The following is a 20,300-nucleotide window of genomic DNA, read 5'->3' on the forward strand; positions in this document are numbered from 1 at the left end:
TTATCTTTTGCCCCCGAAACAGAGGAAGAACCACGTGTTTCTGTGGTAAAACTCAAATGTGGCAATTGTTCAGATGCGTTTAGAAATAGATGAACGAGCTGTTAGCACAGTCGGCTTGTTTATATGCGGAAATACATAAGTTTCTCTCCGTGCATATATTCTAATAATGATAATAAAAATGGTGACAAAGAAAATAAAGATAATTTTCTTCTAAGCCTTTAGCTCGTGCTGCCCCCTGCGGGCGTGGCGTCTCGGCGCCTCCGCTTCTCAAATAACGTTCCGAACGCAGTGACGTCACGGCCGTGTGTTGGCGGCGTGCCATCTTTGAGCGAGCGGCAGGCCGCGGGCCTCAGAGTGCAAGAGACCGGTGAGTCTCACGCTAGACACCAGCAGCGAAACCTAGGACAAAAGACCGCGCCGAAACACGACAGGGGCTCGCAGTACAGGCCCTGCAGCGTAGCACCCGTAACGGTTAAAAAAGGAGCGAGAAACGAAAAGAAGAGCTGCTGGAGGACCGCGAGCGGTGGGGCCTCGCGCTAAGAGAGACCGCGAGCTGGAGCTAAGCTAACGTAGCATAGCAGATATTAGCTTGTTAGCTTTTGTAATCCACCGCCAGACAGAGAGAGAAAGTGAGAGACACACACTGGGCCGGAGATACAGCCGCTTTACGGAGAGAGAGAGAGAAGGACCGGCGGAGACAGGTAACAATAATGGGCAGGAGGCGCGCTCCACGCTACTTCTGTCCTCATCTAAATCTCCAGATCTCTTTATTTTAATTTCCGTGCCATCTTATATGATGTAGTGGTACCCCCCTGGCGTCTGCTCCACGCTTCGCATTAAGACGCTTCTTCTTTTCAAGTGAAGCTGGAGTTCAGCTTACCATCCGAATTTTGACTTCCACCTTAAATGGTGCGGTTTAGTGTAAACCGCTGCACGGTTTAAGGTAGAATGGGAAACGGGGAATCATACGCCAGGTATTTTCATGACTGGATGATTTGAACATCTCTGTTCATAGCTCTGGGCGGCGTGTCAAGGCTCAGGTTAGCTTAGCCTTTCTCTGGAGATGGTGCCGCGGTGCTGTGTTCAGCACGGCGGCGACGCCGGGAGGAGAGTCGAGCTAAAGCTAGCGCCCTGCGAGGGTCGATCCGGGAGAAATTCACCTCCAGAGACCACCCAGCGCGGTAATCCTGCGGTGTTACTGCTCGCATACAGCGCCTGGGGCCTGTGTGCTGTGTTGTATGTCGGTTTTTGTTTTGCTTTAGGCCGAATCGAGCAGGTGAACAGCTCAGGTTGATTTCGTTAAGGAGGGCTTGTGTCTAGAGGCCAGCTCACCGGGCCGGGGTCTCCCCCAAATCCCATATCCACAAAAAAAAACACACTTTCCCTTCAGTATCTGCCTGGAAATGTTACACGGTAACCCTACCTTTGCTTTTCCGTCCGGGTTTGGTAGTTTTTATATTAGGACTGAGTCACTTTGGGTTCAAAGTAGCATCGAAGGCCATTAAATGTATGTGGTTTTATGTTTCATGAAGTGTTTTAGCATGGCTTCTCCGTAGTCCATATAATGGTTATTTTAGTGTGCCCAACTTTTAAGACCAATGTATGTATATTAACTCTGTTCTGATTGGTCCTCTGTGATGTGCCTCGGCCAAAAAATATCAATCGTAGGTGAAGTACTGTTTGTAGCTTCATAAATGACTGAATCTAAACTACAGTAGACTAAACGAGTACACAAACAAACGTTGGTATCCCCGAAACGGGCCATTTTTAGTTAACTCTCTATATATAGATTTGGAGAGTAAACAAATGTTTTATAACTTCAACACTTTGAAAACAACATTGAAAAGCTTTTAATATAAAAATATGGCTCTTGTAGTTTCCAATCATATGGGCTTTTAAACGCAGAAGTCCATTCAACAGTCGTGAGGGAAAAGGCCTGTGATTCCAGGCTGTGACTAAGCTGGGGCTAGCCCTACATCATGAAGCTTGACAAAGTAAGGAGAGCTTGAAACCTCTATTGGAAATTCAACTGTATACTCAGTGTGAAATTAACAGTAAATTAGTCTTGGTTTTTTTGGTGGGGCCACAGTTAGGGGGCATTAGACTCACCAGAAGCAGGAACAGATGAGACATGATTCATCTTCCCTTTTTGCAGTAATAAGAAGAGGGGGAAATCAGGGAAGACATTGACAAGCAAGTGTTCATCTCTGTACTTCCTTGTTGGAGTAAAAACCTATACAAAATAGGTAGAGTAACTGAAGGTCCTCTAATACTGAATTAGGATCAATTTGACAGACTTGAGCAAGATCTCAGTGTCTGTTTCACTCTAAGGATCCAGTCTCAGTGGAGACCAAAAGCTGTCTTTTACAAAGCAGTACTATTTTCTATATAGGAGCACTCCTGCCCAATCTATTGATGAGCTATTGACTTCAGTCTGTTCCCCAGGGGCACTAGTTCAGTAAGGGTGGTTGCTTGGATGCACATCAGGGTTATGTGCCTATGTGGAAGTTTTGTGCATTTAGGAGACAGATGCTAGATATATTGAAATTGGCAGGAAGCACTGGTGGAAATTAGTAGATAAACAACAAATTGCCAAATGGTATTTAAGGATGTCTTACAAGTTGTCCTATTTAATTGGTGTATTTATATATATATTATGGTTCTGAAATAAGTTTAATGCCAGCAAAAAAAAAGTCTCCTATGTCCTCATACCAGCACATTCCTTTAATTTTTACAAACTGTCAAATCTGAGAGACCTCTTTTGGGCCATACATAATTTCAGTACTACAAACTGCTAGTCACTGATCTTTTGATCTGTTACTAATGCAGGTATTTGGATGGTGAAGGCTAAAGCATAAAGGACATACAAACGCATTGGCCTCTCCCTAATGAAGTGACAAAAGCTTTGACAGACACTTTGGTCCCTTTGGTTGTAGTGCTTTAGCATGGTGTCCTTGCCTGACACCTGCCTCTAAGGCCTCTGCTCTCCATCTGATTGTTTGGCCAGTTCTTTGCAACAGAGGTCTGTTTAACCTCAGTTTCTTATCTTCCCAATTTTCCTCCTAATCTAAACACTACTTTGTGCTCAAGGAGATGCCTTGGATTTGTTAAGAAAAAAATCAACCAAATCTGTATTGAAAACTAATTTTAATGAAATTGTTTATGCATGTGTTTCCTAGTAACTTAGTGATGATCTAACAACACTGCTTTCACTTTCATTTCTCATCTTGGAAGTGTATGATTTTTTTTTTTTGACAGCTGAAATAAAACTCATCAGCCTGTTTTAAAGGCTTATTTTTACCCTAAGATCCTGGACAGTATATTTATTTTAGCTCTGTCCATGCAGCATTGATTTAGCCAGTTTTTTTTATGGTGTTTTTTTTTTAACTGGCTTTGATGGTTGAGCTGTTTGTATGAGAGTAAAACATTGATGCTTATGATCTGAGAAGGTGCCTTTGTATGTTCTAGTGAAGTAGGTTTAGTGTATGGAGGAGTTAATAACTAGGTTTGTTGAAGTGACCCTGACCTCAGCCCCTATGATTTTCTGTCATTTGGCTTTGGCCCCTCTCGGTGTTTGACACTACATCATAAATTATGAATGGACCTCCATGTGGCTCTTGTATGCTCTGCCCCACCCCCTCTGGCTGTCAGTCCACCAGTCGGCACGGCAACATGACGTTTCATTGATTTATGGCAATGTGCTTTTAAAGTTTAAAGTTTTGCATCTTAAGTTGTCTGTTAGATGGTAAAACATACAAACACTTCATAATATGCAAGCAAGGAATCGAATGTAAGTTAATGTTGTAATTGGAGTATGATTTAAGTCAATAAATCATACTCATACAAGTACAAGGCATTTATAGGAAAGGTTTCCACCAGTGTGTCGGCTTTGTAACTAACCACTGAGAGATATTTTATTTTATTAATTTTTTTTTTTTTTTTTAGGCAGTCTAACTTTACAAAATCTTACTTGGGCTTTTGCATGTATTTCTGTGCCAGGAAGGAAGTAAACTCTGAGGCATTTCTAACTTGCCTTCAAGACTTGGAGAGGAATAGTATACTCACATTTCTCTCTCTTTCTCTCTCTGCCTCTGCAGGAGGCTGGTTCTGAGGGGCGAGGCCGAAGGACCAGACTCAATGAGTTTCCAGCGAAATGTCAGAGAAGTCAGGGCAGAATACCAAGGCAAAGGATGGCAAGACCAAGTATGCAACCCTTAGCCTCTTCAACACTTACAAGGGCAAGTCTCTGGAGACCCAGAAAACTGCAGGTAAGGCAAAAATGGATGCTTTACCAAACACAACCGTGATTTTCCTCAGTACAGTATGATTTGTTGAACAATTAAAAGGGTCCTGTGTCTTAAGACTAGCAGAATTTGCAAGGTGCTTCCATTGACAAGGATATAGTTTAAGATGCCATACATTATTTCACTAAGTGTTGCTCATCTAGGAGGAACGTAAAGTACTGGATGGGATTTTGTTCCCCTTGTTTCATTTACCCCCAGCTCCCCTCTAGAGCATCATCCACTCAAATAAGCAGCCTTTGTCCTCTTGACTCACCACCATGCATGCCTATGAGCCTTAGGAGAGAGGAAATAAAGTAAAAGAGTTTGTGAGCCACTCTGTGTTCATCATGAGTACTGCCGTTCTTGATTAGCTAAACCTTTTGTGAATTCTGGGTTAACTTCATGTTTATGCTTTTAAAATAAAAAAATAAATATTTAAAAAATCCTATGTGGGTAAGCTTGAAAACAAATTTGCACATATTCCATTTTAGTTGCCGCCAGACATGGGCTCCAGAGTTTGGGGAAAGTTGCGGTCAGTCGACGTATGCCCCCACCGGCCAACCTTCCCAGCCTGAAGGCAGAGAACAAAGGCAACGATCCCAACGTCAGCATTGTTCCAAAGGACGGTAGTGGGTGGGCCTCCAAACAAGACCAGCCTGGAGAAGAAAGGTACAACATACTAGTCCAAAAAACAATTTTGTCAAGTAGTACCTAAGATAAATGAGCCTGAACAGCAAAAATAACAGCTGTGATAATTATGACATAAATGACATAACTATGGCTGTTGGATGAACAGTAAATTTTGCCTAATGTATGTTCAATAACTGCATGAGTTAAATATAATCTTTGTAATGTTCCATCATAATTGGTAAATGGAATAAAGCTGGGTTCTTCCTTTCTGGTCCTGGAGGTCTGGCATCCAGCTCTTCTATTTATTGCAGGATTTAGTATGCCTGTTTAAGCAGGGAAATCACTAAACAATAACTCTCTAGAGTTAGGAATATATAATCACTGGAATGAAGAGTTAAATCTTAGACCATTAGACATCCAGATTGTGGAAATGTATTTCATATATATATGTGGTTTATATATATATATATATATATATATATATATATATATATATATATATATATATATATATATATATATATATATATATATATATAAAAATGTGGTTTTAGCAGTTTAATCTATTATGAACTAGTGAAATGAGGATACAGCCATTGTCGTTTAATATCATAAGTTACCATCTGCACCCACTCTCTGACTTTTTTGGTTATTGCCACTGCTACACTCCTATTTCTTTATATAATCCTTCTTTCCTCCTTATGCTAGTCTCCTTAGTTACTGCCATGGAAAATTTCATTTTCCCCTGCTCCATTTTTTTTGATGTTGTTGCTAATGACAGCATTGCGTCTGAATTAAGATTTTTTTTTCTCCCCCACCCCCCTCTGCTTTTATTCTCCTCTTTGTGATTATAGGCAGCAGGAGACCCCTCCTCCGCAGCCAAAGCCTGCTGTTCCTCAGGTGGCTGAAGCCCCTTTGGGCCCAAGCCGCTCGTGGGCCAACAACAAGCAACCTGGACCACTTGATGGTTAGCAACAGTACACATGCTTTTCTTTATGTGGTTGATAGAAAATAAACTTTTATTTTGGTTTTCACTGTGACCTAATTTTCTGTTTGTATGCATGGTAAGAATGGTTTTTGAAATTGTAACTTAGTTTTAGGAACTAAAAGCTATTTTTGTTACCTTGCCTTTTTAATTAATGGCTGCATACCTTACTGTTTTTCATTAAAATATTCTGTGCAATTAGGAGGTCCGCGAATAAGCAGCCAGTTCCACCAGGAGTTCCCCAGTCTGCAGGCAGCAGGTGAAACAGAGAAATCAGTCGAACAGGAGGAGGAGCCCTATGGACCAGGGCCCAGCCTCAGACCTCAGAGTAAGAACTCTTTAACTCCAGAAATTTAATGGCAAATAATAATTTTAAGAATGTTGCTAAATGTTTTAATCTGTTCTTTCCCACCCCCCAAAGATGTGGGCAGCTGGCGGGAGGGTGGAGGTAGAAACCTGAACGTAGCTCCCAGCCCCTCCGAAATGGACAGCAAGGCCACTGAGGAAGTGGGGGTTGGTCGAGGCACTCCTTCTCCCACAGGGGACTCCGATGAGGCAGGGAAACCTGCTGCTGGGGAAAAGAGAGATGCCAGAGACAGGCTTTCTGCTCCTGCTGCCCAGCACAAGGTTAATGGTGGACAGCAACCACCTGGAGGTGTAGCTTCTCAGTTCCATGCCCAGTTCAGGAACATGATGCCACCTTATGTAAGTGAAAAGGTGATTTAAGTCATGAGCAACTATTTTAATGGACATGAGTTATATATTAATTCTTAATTGGCACTGTTTAGTAAAAAGTGTAACAATCAGATTATATGGATATGCTGACATGTTTTTAAGTGATTACTCTAGCTTTAGATCAGTGATGCTTAAACCTCTTCACAGTGCACCTATTTCTTACTGGGCTGGCCTAGAAGAGGCATTTTCACTGACTGATGCCTAATGTTGAAATGCACATGCATGAGTAGGAACTGTTATTTCAGCCATATTTCACATTCCAGTTTGTGAACAAAATTTTAACTGTTCGGCATGTTTCCACTGACATTAGAGTGATCAATAGTCCCCATTTCCTCAGACAAGTCCTCTATATGAGACCTAAAATGCGTCCAGCAGGGATTTGTAAATAGCCAAAAATGTCTGGGATTTTGCTGTTTGCAGGCTTTCCCCTGCCCCATTTCTTGCTATCTAACTGAATGCATCTAACCGTTACTGACTTTCTGTTGAGTAAATTACATCTGCACAGCTTTTTGTTTAACTTTACAAAGTAAAAAAAATAAATTATTAAAGCTAGAACGTCAGGGCAGTTACTCAAAATAAATGAGGCTGTGAATTTGTTACAGTGCCGCTTTATCACTCTGACCCTTATAGAAATGTAAGTCAGTAATAAATATCTAGTTCCCAGCGATGCCCGGTTCATTTATCAAGTATAGATTACTTGGTTGATTTGGTTGAATGTTAAGGTGCTTGGTTTTAGAAATGTTAATTTAACTTGTTGTTTTCTGGTAAACGAGTTGCTTTAATGTCATCTCAGCATGGTGCTTCAGATTGGTAGCTTTATGTGAACAGAAAATTGCAGGTTTTCCCGGATCATACACACTGTCAGCAACTGACAAGATTAACTATTTTTATAGTTTGATATTATTGTAAACAAACATTGATATGAAGCGCCAAAGCTGTTTGCAGATCTTCCAATGACAAGGGTATGTATCTGTTTCTGAAATGCCCTAAATTGGACGTCTTTTGGAACACCTTTTTGAAAATGGCTAATGACGGTCTGGCAAAACTAGGCTTGCCTAGGTTCTCCTTGCTCTTGTTTGGCTAAAAAGCAAATTCTACTCACCGTCCCTGGACGCTCGTTCCCAATGTGAGCTGTGGTTCATTCGCTTTTAAAGATATTGGCTTGATTGATTTCTTGCTGCTATAGAAAAATAGCTTGTTTAGGATGGTGTTTATAGTATAGGAAAATAATTAGTTTATTAAAGAATGGTGATTGGTGTGTCTGTACATTATTGTGGTGTGTGTGTGGGGGGGGGGGTATATTTTATTATATATATATATATATATATATATATATATATATATATATATATATATATATATATATATATATAAGTTTTCTTTTAATAATAAAACCAGATTAATCATATTTTTTGTGTAGATGTTCGCTGGATATTCTCGGATGCCATACCCACCTGTTCAGGGAAACTTCAGATTTTCTGGTCAACCTGATGGATCAAAGTGAGTAATTCAAGTTAAACTAAAAAGGGTTTAATAGATGCCTGTGTCAGGGCACTAGATGATGTCACTTGGTCATTTTTAGTGAAAGTAGTTTGTTATACACAACAAGCAAATTATTGTAATAAGTCAGAAGTCCTTGGTTTTATTGAACCCTGACTTTTGTATTTTAGGTAAAATGTTAATGCAGTTTTGCTAGCTCCGTTTTTGCAGTTATGTTGCATAAATACAGCACAAAAAAAGGACATGTAGAAAATGTGAATTGTATATGTCAATCAGGATAAATATATAAATAAAAAGTATATGAAGGTCATTTTATTGCCATCAAATGGTAATAAGATTGAAACAGGTGGTGTCAACAAGTGAATGTGATTGATTTAGTGCAAAAGCAGCATCCAGCAAAGTCCTAGTCAATTAGGAGCCAAAACTGGCTTAATGAACACAACTTTAGCAAGAAATGAGCAAGAAAATGATTGAAGAATATAGAACTATATTTAAATATTTGTTTATAATGCATAATTTAAGTCTTCAAGGAATCAGAAAAGAGAGCATGAGACTAAGTAGAAAACAAACATGATTTCCAGTCCCTCAGATGACAATGCATCAGGAACAATGCTCATTAATCTTTGATCAATGTAAACCCATGGGCTCAGAATTGCTTTGTCAAATATATGTTATTTAGTTACATCCACAAATTTTCTTAGCCCAAATTAAGCCTTTTGTGTTTCCAGGCATGCCAATGGCATCTGGGATGGACCATTGTACAGTGGAAATGTTTATGTATTTATTTATTTTTTTAAAGAAGGATTGTACTGCCCATGTTCTCTAGACCAGGGGTCCATCCAGATTTTAGCAGCAATAATTCTAAATGCTAAGATCTGTTATGTTTTTGTCTGTGTGCTTGGCAAAGGTAGTTACACTACTGTGACAATGCCATTAACGTTCAACTTCAAAGAGATTTTGGAGCAATCTGCTGCTTTCAAGATGTTTTCAACATTTTGCAAAGACATGGCTGCTGAAGAGGGTAACTGTCCTGCCTGCAGCCATGAATGTGCCATATAGATTTTTTTGGTTAATTTTGGAAAAACAAAATGCAATTGTGGGCACCGTAATATTTGTTGGCCTCTTGGTGAAACCTCAGACTTTTTATTTTTTTATTTATGCAATACAGCTCAAAGATGATTTACAAATTTCAAGTGTGTCCCAATTATTTTCTGAGTATGATCTGAAACTTACTGTTAGATAGCTTCAATAACATGCTCATTTTATTCTTTTCCCTAAGGAGTACAAGAGGCGGTTTAAGACCTTCTCAAGCACCACCTCAGTCCTGGATGCAGGATCCAGATCGGCCCTCTATTGTTAGTGCTTCTGAACTGAAGGAGCTTGACAATCTAGACACTGATGCTGATGAGGGTTGGGCTGGTAAGCAACGTGATATTTTTGTTACACAAATGCGCATAGAAGTTGTTTATGGTTTCAGTATTAATATACAGCAGATCATAATGTTTTGTATTTGTATTTATCTGCAGGTGCCCAAATGGAAGTTGACTACACAGAGAAACTGAACTTCAGTGATGATGAGGAAAACCATTCAGCCAAGGAGAAAGGAGACTGGTAAATGATTAATCTGTATTGTCATTTGATTGATTTTATTGTTGCATATTTTTAACATTCTTTTGTATCATGAAGGTCGTTAAATGGAGAATTTGCTGATTATTTAAAAAGAATAATTACTGGCCTTGAACAAAATCTGTTGTAACTATTGAAGTTGTATCCCATGGGCATTTTTAACTAATTTTGGAACCACTGCATTATAAATATAGGATGTGACATGGATATTTTTACATTCAGGGAGTGGATGAGTAAGGTGGACAGAATACGTTCACGCAACACTGAGACCCAGGAAGGCTGGAAGGAGGGTGGTGATGAGAAAAGCGAAAGCAAGGGCTCTTGGGCAGAAAATGTAGACCCTAGAGCTCCTTCTCCAGGAAATATGACTCAATACAACAAAACAGGATTGCCAGATTACCAGGTAAAAGAATGCATTTTGTGTTATTGCAAAGTATTAATCATAAGGACTTTGTCATGACAAGTGATTTTGTTACATTGTAGGTTAATGTACAAAGAGTGGTATTTATTCCGTTTAGATTTAACAATAATACATTTTTATTAATAAGCACCTTTTCAAGATAATGAAGGACAATTTACAGTACAACAGTTACAGGGACATTTACAGGGTAATACAATAAAATAATGAGAAATAATGTACTGGAATGCATTAATATTAATGAAAAGTTTATCATTAAACATCTTTAAAACTAAGATTGTGGTTTGGGTGAAAAGGCACTTTAAATTAGCCCACTTTCAAATTCACTATCATTGAGGGAGCTGTCGTGACAGGTTTTCGGTAGCATCTTACAGTAAGGGTAACGTAATTAACATTACCAGAAGACCCTGGGTATGGAGGACCAAAATTAAAATATAAATAAATAGATTAATAAAAGTGGAATTAAAGAAGAGAAAAAAAAATGAGGAATGTTAAAACAAAAGAAATAAATGTCTTTATGAGACAAGAAACCACTTTCAAAATTTATTTATTTTTTCACATTTATTTCTGTATTTCCTACAATATATGCTAATGAAAGGGGCGTGTTTTTCGAGTCAAGAACAGAGCGGTTGATTCTAATGCAAGTTTCTGAGAGCGCAAATGTCAGGGCGAAGGTTGGCGTTGGATCTGCTCAGAGAACCAGCTGCTCGCCTCAATGAAATGAAGCAATGTATGTATCCACTTGTTAAGTGGCCATGCCATTTCATGGATTCAATTGCGCCTTCAGCCCTGTGTCATACATTCATAGATGTGTTTACTCTTCGAATAAAGCGGAATGCCTTAATGATGTAATCCAGTTCAGGAGTTCAGAAAAAAATATGTCTTTGGCAGCACATTCTGCAGCTCATTCTGATGTGTGAGAGCTGGTGGGCAGACTGTGTCCCAGTGTTCCATCAGGTTGTGCTGTGGGTATGTTAAGGCCGACATTTCTATACCGCTGATGGAGCAAGGCATGTACAGTTGATTTACAGCATCAGGCATCAATCAACCAATAAGAATGTTTAGACACGGTTACGTCATTGATGGACATCCCCCTTATTATATAAGAGCAAGGAAAATGAGAAAATAACAAACAAATGAATGCAAAAAATACATAGAAATAAATGAAGAGTTATTAAGTTAATAAATAAAAATTAAAATAATAACAAATATATTTTTAAAGAAAAAATAAATAAATTTGTCAGGAGAAAATAAATTAACACATGCAGGTAAACACATTTTAATTTAAGGTTTTATTTATTTTCTCTGGGTTTTTAAATTTATTTTTATATTAGCATTATTATGTAAAAAAATTAATTTTGAGTTATTTATTTTTTTTAGTTTTGGCAGGTTTGGTCCTCCATACCTTGGAACCCATTTTGTAATTTTAAACTTGGATGTTATGTTAAACATTCAGCAAAGTTTAAACAAAACACACAATAGAGAAATGATAAATCTCTCCTCAAAAATAACCAAAATATGTTCCTCAGATTGGTGTGGGCGTGATCCAATATACTAATGACCGTGTGTGACTGACAGCTCTCTATCACTGGCGGACAGAATGCTGTTTGTTACCATGGCAACACAGCCTCGAGCCGTCGCTGGTTTTCTGCGTTTTTACTCTGAACTGCAGTTGTCATTTACACAAAATAAACAATAAAAGGGCACAGATGGGTAGAAATGGCATTATACAGCCTTTCATGTACGAACCTACAGAAGTCTTTGGTGTGGTTTCGTTAACGGGATGCCTTCTAAGATCTCTCCAAATTGATGCTTCCCATCTCTGTTGTACTACTAGCCAAGTGTGACTATTATCCCTGCTGCTACTCTGCTGTACAGGCCAGCCCGGTGTGACCTCTCTCTCCGCTGTTAAGCATACCAACCGAATGTTGCTGCTATCTCTGCTGTACTCTTGACCCTATTCAGGCTATGGGCAGCCTTGCGATTGGTCAGGGAAATACTGACATAAACATTACCCACTTTTAGGACTAAGGGGCTTTAAGACAGTAAGCATTAGTAAATAGTTAGGTCAGGTCACACTATCATTAAGTCTAATTATCATTAAGTAATGATAGAATTAACTTTTTTATATTTAGGGGATATATATATGTGTGTGTAAAGAAATAAACTGGTTCTATTAAGTGTATTTAACTTAAGACGAAGATGCTGGCAGAGGTGGAGGATGTTAGGGGAGATCTTGGAAAATTTATAAGTTGATTCATTCGTAAATCAAGGTTTCACTGTATATTTGCATGTGAGAATAAAAATTGTTTGGTTAAAGTGCCCATTGTAAATAAGATGAGTTTTTAATTCAGACAGCTGACTTTTCTTTCATATGGTCATGTTCATATGAAGTTGTTGAACAGCTGTTTTATGATAATCTGCACAGGGTCAGGCAGCAGGGCGCACTGTAGGAAGTAGTGCTGCTCGTGTGGCAAAGCCGTCCACTGCAGCTGCAAATGAGGATGATTCTGAGGCCTGGCGGCAGAAACGAAAGAAACAGTCTGAGCTTTCTGAAGCTGTGGAACGTGCTCGGAGACGGCGTGAAGAAGAAGAGAGGCGTATGGAGGAACAAAGACTAGCTGCCTGTGCTGAGAAACTCAAACGACTCAATGAGAAACTACGACCTGCTGCTACAACAGAGACTGCAAAATCAACCACACCAGTTCACAATGCTGAGACAGAAGAAACTGAAGCAGTGCCTAACCTGCCTACTGAAACATCTATCCCTCAAGCTGGTCCTCCACAACAGCCCCACCCAACTGTGCCCATGCCTTCTCATGATAGACCAGAACCAAGTGTGGAGGAGGAGTCACAGTTTGCTCCTAGGCAGCCCAGCCCTCCTGCCCACAGGACTGATCAGGAATCCCAAGTAACAGAGGTAGACGTTGTTGTAACTGATGAGGTGCAGGTGGAGAGACAACCAATGAGAGACTACTTTAACTCTGAAGAATGTCGAGGTAAGGACAGTTTTCATTCCTGATGGCAAGTTTACCATCTGTCTGCCTAGCCCAGACAAATGCAAATTTACTGTGATGTGAACTTAACCATTTTGCCAACTGAACATGTAGTTTTAGATGATGATTAAAAACTGGGGCTTTCCCTATATATTGATACCATTCACTGGGTAGGTCTTTAGTTTTTATGTGTAGGAGTTTTAGATTTTATTATCTTAAATACTAGATAAATGTGCTTATCTATAAAGGCGCTGCTCCTATCCACCCATATCCATAAAAGTGAACTGCTCTGCTGTCCCAGCAATCCACCGATATTCAGCATTGTCAACATAAATCCTGAATGAAGCCTAAAACAGCTTAACACATTACAACATCCTAATGCAAGGAAGCATGTTGGGGCTGCAGCTCAGTCTTTATTTTAGATCGACCTTGTCAAATGCTATGACTGAAGTCTTAAAAATGGTATTCAGGGCACCGTAGTAAAAAATAGAACTTGTACATAACATTTGTGTAGTGTCTTTTAAAAAAGGTAAGCTTTACAGTCTCACCCTATTCCACTCTATGCAACATCAAATGATGATTCATATTTTTGCAGTGGAGGAGCCTCAATTGTCTCTTCCTCGGCTGGATCACTCAGGCAATGAGGACACTCCTCATCCTCAGCTTGAAAATGAGGGTGAGGCAGCTGCCAGTGTCCGTCCATCACTCCCCTCTGGATACTCCAAACAGTTTCAGAAATCTCTGCCACCACGCTTCCTCAGACAACAGGTATATACTTCTGAAAGTGTTACATTTTTGTGCCGTTTCATCCAAATTTTTTTTCCTCATGATTTGGTGTGAAAAATATAAGGATTCTACAATCACAGTATTTGTCATCAAGGGCATACAGGCTTCAATGCTAATTTGCTCCCCTCCTTGGCAGAAAGCACTGAACCTTTTAGCACTATGCTGTCTGTGAATGTCTGCTGTACTATTAAATTAGATCTATGCATTTGACGTGTGCATCAAGTCTTCTGGCAAAGTTAGTATTATTTCTTCGTACATGCAAGATGTAAATTTTCTACTTTATATTAATGTATTATTTTTAAAGAAGTTAAATAAATGTCTTAATCTTTGTTGGCAGTTGACTACAAAAGAACTATATGAGGCATGTTGATCATGAAAGTGTTTTTGCCAGTGTTGCCAACATGGATATTTAAGCAATTGGTATTAATACTTCTGTGTACCGCAATTTTATTTTTATTTATTTATTAATTTATTTATTTATTTTAATATAAAGTAGCTCCATTCACCAATGAGAAGGAATATGTTAGTTCTGGTTACCTTTGAACAGTGTAGAGTGATTGGCATACAAAGAAAACTTTTAGATTTCATGTCAGATCAGATGCTTGAGTATAGGTAGAATGCCAAAATTTTGACAAGCATTGTTCTTTCAAAGGAGCAGCTAAAACAACAGCAATGGCAACAGCAACAACAACAGCAGCAGCAGCAACAACAGAGTGGTGGAGGCTCAGTGTCTCCCTCAGGAGGTTCAGTTCCTCCTCAGCATCGCTCTCTTTATCAGCCCCTGGGTCCTCACCACCAACATCTGGCCTCCATGGGTTTTGATCCACGTTGGTTAATGATGCAGTCATACATGGACCCACGTATGATGTCTGGACGGCCTCCTATGGATATGCCACCCATGCATCCAGGTAGATTATTCCACCTTCAGAGTGTTTATCCTTAATCATCTTCTGTCCCCTTTGGTGCACGTTCTTTCTCTTGGTCTGCCCAATGAAGCACTTCATGTTACCGGCTTGAATATTGCTCACTTATGTACTTAATCAAACACATGCTTTATAAGGGGTGCTTTTTATCTCATTTTACCACTGACTTGGCTTCTTTTCAATTTTCTACAGCATTTCTGGTGTTCCTTATATGTGCTTTACTTTCTACCTTTTACTGGCTATTATTGTTTTATTGTGTTAATCCTTAAGTTGCATTTCAGATTGTCATTAATGGTTTTATTTTATTTTTCATTTCTAGCAGGTAGAATGCCTCAGAAGCAGTTGGTTCGTAGAGAGCCCACAGATAACAGCAGTTCTGGTTCTGACACCTTTGACCACCTCACCCGTCCGATCAGAGAGCATGGCATTCCTAGTGAACCACGAATGGTTTGGGGTTCTGACCCTTATTCTTCAGCTGAACCATTGCCCTCTGCCACACCCCCTAAATGTCGGGAAGATTGCAAAGAGCAAAGGTTAGGAAATTATGTGTAATTATATATTCGTCACATTTGTTGGTTTTGAGGACAGAATTGCACAAATGAATTAATTGTTGGCTGCAGCATTGGAAAATGTATTAGCAGTCAATATATGCCAATAAATGGAAGAAAATCTGTCTTTAAATTTCCACCATTAATGTGGCAAATTACAAATGATTATTCTGAGCAACTACATAACTCTATTAGGCCTCTCATATTTTGAATGACCTTTGTCAATAACAAAATGAAATAATGTAAATTATTTTATGAGCATAACTGATTAAAATTCTTTCATCATATGTTCTCCCAGATTGGATGCTGGTCTGGAGCTGGAAAGGCGACTGTCGGCAGTGTACCCCCAGGAACCCAGCTCACTGGAGCCCAGGACTAAGAGTGACTTCTTTAGAGACTCTTCTGAGACTCTCTCTGCATTTAGCCATGCCCCAGAAGAGGTGCCAAGTCTCATACAGACAGACAGAACACCAGTCATATCAACCTTTGAGCCAGAAACAGCGCCACACTCAGGCAGAGAGGAGGTTGAATCCATTGGGCAGTCTGTTATTAAAAGGACCATCTCACAAGGTTCTAGCCACTCACTGAAACTGGAAGAACCAAGGTTTGAAGGAGTTTCAATAACGCCAAAGGCCTTGGATCTCCCTAGTACCACAGAACGGTTGGAGGAAAGTAGAAAGGAGCCCTTTGTTCCAGGACCTGCAATTAACCGGGGCACCCCACCTACAGCTACTGAAAGCGTACACAAAACTGACAAGCTGCCATTGCCAGCATCCAGCAAGCAGAAGGCTGAATTGCGTTGGGGCTCACGTGTGTCAGGTACAGGTAGAAGAGATGGAGCTGGAGGGGAGCGCCCTGTTAGGAGGTCCGGACCGATAAAGAAACCTGTCCTGCGGGACATGAAGGAGGAACGGGAACAGAGGAGAGAAAAAGAGGAGCGACATGAGCGAGGGGAGCGATCAAAGAAAGAAGGGTCATCTGTCAAAGTCCCTTCGTCTGCTGCAGCTGCAGTGTCTGAGAGACAGAAGCCCTCTGATGATCAGAAGGAGAACATGGCTGAACCAGAGGAGATGGCTGCTACTGGCACTAGCAAGGCAAAAGAGCAAGGGCTCCCAGCAGGTACAGCTACTGCAATTGTACATGATGAAAAACCAAGCAAGCCTCCACCCAGTGAGAAACGTTCAGAACCCAAGTTACCTTCTCGGAAAGAGTCCAACCTTCCACCTAGATCCTACCGGAGAGAGGAGCGGGAGAGAGAAAGGGAACGTGAAAGAGACAGGGTTGTGGAGAGAGAAAATGACTGGTCTTCTGATGCAAACTTTAAAGGCAGAGGTCGGGGTGAATACTACTCACGTGGCCGTAGTTACAGGGGTAGCTACAGTGGTAGGGCGCGGGGCAACCGTGGACGCAGTAGAGGCGAATTGCCATATAGAGAACCACGTTCCCGCTCAGATTTACTAACTGCTGTGGGTGGGACAGGTTTCCGGTGTCGTGAAGAAAGTGAGACTCGTAGCGAAAGTTCAGACTTTGAAGTGCTACCCAAACGCAGACGCAGAAGAGGCTCAGATACAGATTCAGAAAGTGAGGGGAGAGAGTCTGCTAGTGACACTGGAGCTTCTGATCGTGAACCCAGTGCTAAGTCCAGTAGACCTTTGCGTCGCGATTTACCCGAGTCTCGCCCCTCCACCAAAGCTGCCTCAGGGTTTGGGCCTGGACATCTGACAGACAAATCTGGTTCTAGGGCTGAAGAGGAGGGTCGCCCTAAACCCGGATTTCTCCCAAAGGGTGAACCGTCGAGACGTGGTAGAGGACTGTACAACCGAAGAGGAGGCGGCAGAGAAAGAGGTGCCCCAAGATCAGCTCCTCTGCGAAGGGCCGGTGCACGAGATAGTCTATCATGGCCTTCCAAGCCCATGGAAACGTTCCGACCAGAAGAAGCAGACACATCCCGCTTGGAAGGTGCACCAGCCGATCATCGCTTACCTAAATATGAAGGCAAGAAAGTAAGAGAAGGGGGCCAAAACACAAGAGAGAGACCACGAAGACCAAGGCCTGCACGACCTCCCAGGCAGGACAAACCTCCACGTTTCAGGCGCCTTAAGGAAAGGGAAGCAGCAGTCATAGCAGGTGAAGCAGCTGCTGCAGAGGCAGTGGTTGACCCAGCACCTGCATCTGTTTCCCCAAGTTTATCCAAAGCTCCTGGAACACCTGTCACTTTACCCGAAAGTGCTGCTGCCACCTCGGCACCCATTGCTTCTGCCCCCAGTCCTTCTGAATTTCCTGTCACAGAGACAGTACTACCTGAGATGGGAATTACCAGAGTGGTTGCTGCTGGCAGCAAGTCACCTGACCTATCCAATCAGAACTCTTCAGACCAGGCCAACGAGGAATGGGAGACTGCGTCAGAAAGCAGTGACTTCAATGAGCGTAGGGAACGAGAGGAAAGGAAGGGTGCACTGGAAGCAGCTGTTGCTGCCACAACTCCTGCTTCTGTACCTCCCCAAATCGCAGGATCCCAGAGTAGGTCCTCAGCTGATGGAGGGGTAACTCCAAAACGTGAGGTTATCCCCACAGCCAAGAGGAGCTTCTCCAGCCAGAGGCCAGTTGATCGGCAGAATCGCAGAGGCAACAGTGGGGCCAAACCAGGCAGAGGGTACAGCGGAGGCAAGAGTGAGCGCAGAGGTGGCTCTGGAGCCAAATCTGGACGTAGGGGGTGAGTGCTTCATTGATTATCAGTGAAAGTGGAAGAGGACTTTCATTTTGACTTGTTTTTCAGACCCTGATACCTACAGTCACCATTCATATATTTATTTTACTATGGCTTTGTCATAGTATTCCAGATCATTCTTATTGTCTTCAAATGTGTGCCATTAAACTGCAGATTTGAGTGATATTTTATGTAAACTGTACTGATGTCCCATTTGTGATTAATCCATATTTGAAACGTTTCTGTTCCTGTTATTTATAGTACACCCCAAGCCTGTATAACTGCCTAAGGTTGCTATAGGCAAATTTCTGCTGTCTCTTTTATACTGAGTTGTTTGTCCTTGTAGTGCTGCAGCTCAGAGTGCAGATATCACTCAGGCAGGAGCAAGTCAAAAGGCCAGTAAAGAGCCAGCACCTGGACGCCGCAAAGAAGAGGCCAAGCAAGCCGTGAAGAAACCTAAAGAGAAGGAGAATGCTCTCTCTCAGTTTGACCTCAATAACTATGCTAGTGAGTGTCATATTTTATAATGCCATCTCTTCTTTTAAACTATTTTTTGATGCGTTTGATGCGTGAAGATTTTAGCCTTATTTTTCAAATTACATTGCTAATTTTGCTTTGTTTTTCATGATTACTCCAGGTGTTGTGATTATTGATGATCATCCAGAGGTCACAACTCTTGAGGACCCGCAGTCCAACACTAATGATGATGGCTTCACAGAAGTTGTATCTCGGAAGCAGCAGAAACGTCTGCAGGATGAGGAGAGGAGAAAGAAGGAAGAACAGACTGTACAGGTCAAAATCAGATTTAATCATTTTGTTGTCATTTATTGTCACAGATTGCAGTTGAGTCACTGGTGAGTAAAAATGACTTGTAGTTGGCCGGTGAACATAGTTAATGCCATCTGTGCTCTTGTTAAACTTCATGGGAGGTTTAAATGCTGGTTTAGAAAAATACATGTTATATTTTCCCACTTTTTAATCAGTTATTTATTGATTTATTTATTGTTTTATTTTAATAGAATTGGGGTAAAAAGGGTTCAGGAGAGAAGAGCAGAAGTGGTGGCGGCTCTAAATTGCCTCCAAGACTTGCCAAAAAGCAGCAACAGCAGCAAGCTTCAGCAGTGTCACAGCAGCAGGCTGCCACCCCAGTCAGTCAGTCCCAGACTGCTTCATCTCAACAATCCCAGCAGCCTCAGACTCAGCCACAGACATCTGCCTCTGTGTCCCAGCACAGCCTTCCAACTCAGGCCCAGACCACAAGCTCTCCCCAGCCTTTAGAGGGTGCTGTAGCCCCTTTGCCCCCTGCAACTGTAGACTTCTCTACAAAAACACAGACACACAATACACTGGGTACAGAGCTCTGGGAAAACAAAGTCCCTGCTTCCACAGTGCTCCCAGATGTCAAGAAACGTAAGTATCGGTCCAAATTTCAATGTATACAGTTGAATTGTTGAGGGGTACTTGAAATTCACAGCAAATTCAGAGCATAGTAGTGCTGCATTTTCTTCCTATACAAGTCATGCTTTCAGGTCTGTCTAATTTGGTGTACTTCCTCATATTTGTTCATAAGCTAGCAGAGAATATTGTAATGAGTGACTCTTCTGACCATATCGCACGCACACGATTTCCATAGACAGAGATTAAGCCTAGTCTTGGACTACACTGCAAATTGAATTTTTTTTAACACTCCCCCCCTGTATAAAGAATGACATGGTCTAGGACAAGGCTTAAACCCTTTTAACTACCCTTTGGAAAAATGGTTAAGTTCACATCACAGTAAATTTGTATTTGTCTGGGCTAAATTGACAGATGGTAAACTTGCCATCAGGACTGAAAACTGTCCTTTAACTACCCTTTTTTTTTGCAGCCCTGCAAATTCAAATGTAGATTTTTCGAAATATCACACCTTTGGTCTTTGTCATATTAGCATTATATTAATTGCTTTGTCCTTATTTACAGTTGGACCTATCAGCCCTCCTCAACCACCCTCAGTCAGTGCCTGGAATAAGCCCTTGACATCCTTCACTGGGACTTCTGAAGTGAATGTGGTACTCTCTACATTATAATATTCACATGATTTCATTAAATGTATTTAATGTAAATTGATTTTTACTTGAACCTCACTGACTTGTTTGGCCCATACAAGGAACAGATTACATTCTT

The 20,300-nt window shown here is 41.0% G+C and overlaps 1 protein-coding gene across 4 annotated transcripts in view; it reads left to right on the forward strand.

Moving 5' to 3' along the window:
- The first annotated feature begins 358 nt into the window (after nt 1–358).
- prrc2c (proline-rich coiled-coil 2C) overlaps nt 359–20,300 on the forward strand; it is a 29,187-nt gene continuing 9,245 nt past the window's right edge. Inside the window, exons 1-19 of one of the 4 annotated variants that reach the window (XM_066676128.1) lie at nt 359–701; nt 4,098–4,268; nt 4,775–4,952; nt 5,768–5,880; nt 6,101–6,226; nt 6,320–6,603; nt 8,054–8,133; nt 9,413–9,552; nt 9,660–9,744; nt 9,982–10,162; nt 12,606–13,176; nt 13,769–13,941; nt 14,612–14,867; nt 15,202–15,415; nt 15,729–18,143; nt 18,484–18,644; nt 18,775–18,929; nt 19,157–19,547; nt 20,097–20,185. In XM_066676128.1, coding sequence (XP_066532225.1) covers nt 4,154–4,268; nt 4,775–4,952; nt 5,768–5,880; nt 6,101–6,226; nt 6,320–6,603; nt 8,054–8,133; nt 9,413–9,552; nt 9,660–9,744; nt 9,982–10,162; nt 12,606–13,176; nt 13,769–13,941; nt 14,612–14,867; nt 15,202–15,415; nt 15,729–18,143; nt 18,484–18,644; nt 18,775–18,929; nt 19,157–19,547; nt 20,097–20,185 — 5,727 coding nt within the window. In that variant the 5' untranslated portion in view covers nt 359–701; nt 4,098–4,153. The remainder of the gene's footprint in view (nt 702–4,097; nt 4,269–4,774; nt 4,953–5,767; nt 5,881–6,100; nt 6,227–6,319; nt 6,604–8,053; nt 8,134–9,412; nt 9,553–9,659; nt 9,745–9,981; nt 10,163–12,605; nt 13,177–13,768; nt 13,942–14,611; nt 14,868–15,201; nt 15,416–15,728; nt 18,144–18,483; nt 18,645–18,774; nt 18,930–19,156; nt 19,548–20,096; nt 20,186–20,300) is intronic. The other 3 variants (XM_066676130.1, XM_066676129.1, XM_066676131.1) reach the window with 3 other exon arrangements.

This window comes from Hoplias malabaricus, chromosome 7, assembly GCF_029633855.1.
Source record: "Hoplias malabaricus isolate fHopMal1 chromosome 7, fHopMal1.hap1, whole genome shotgun sequence".
NCBI classification, from domain to species: domain Eukaryota; kingdom Metazoa; phylum Chordata; class Actinopteri; order Characiformes; family Erythrinidae; genus Hoplias; species Hoplias malabaricus.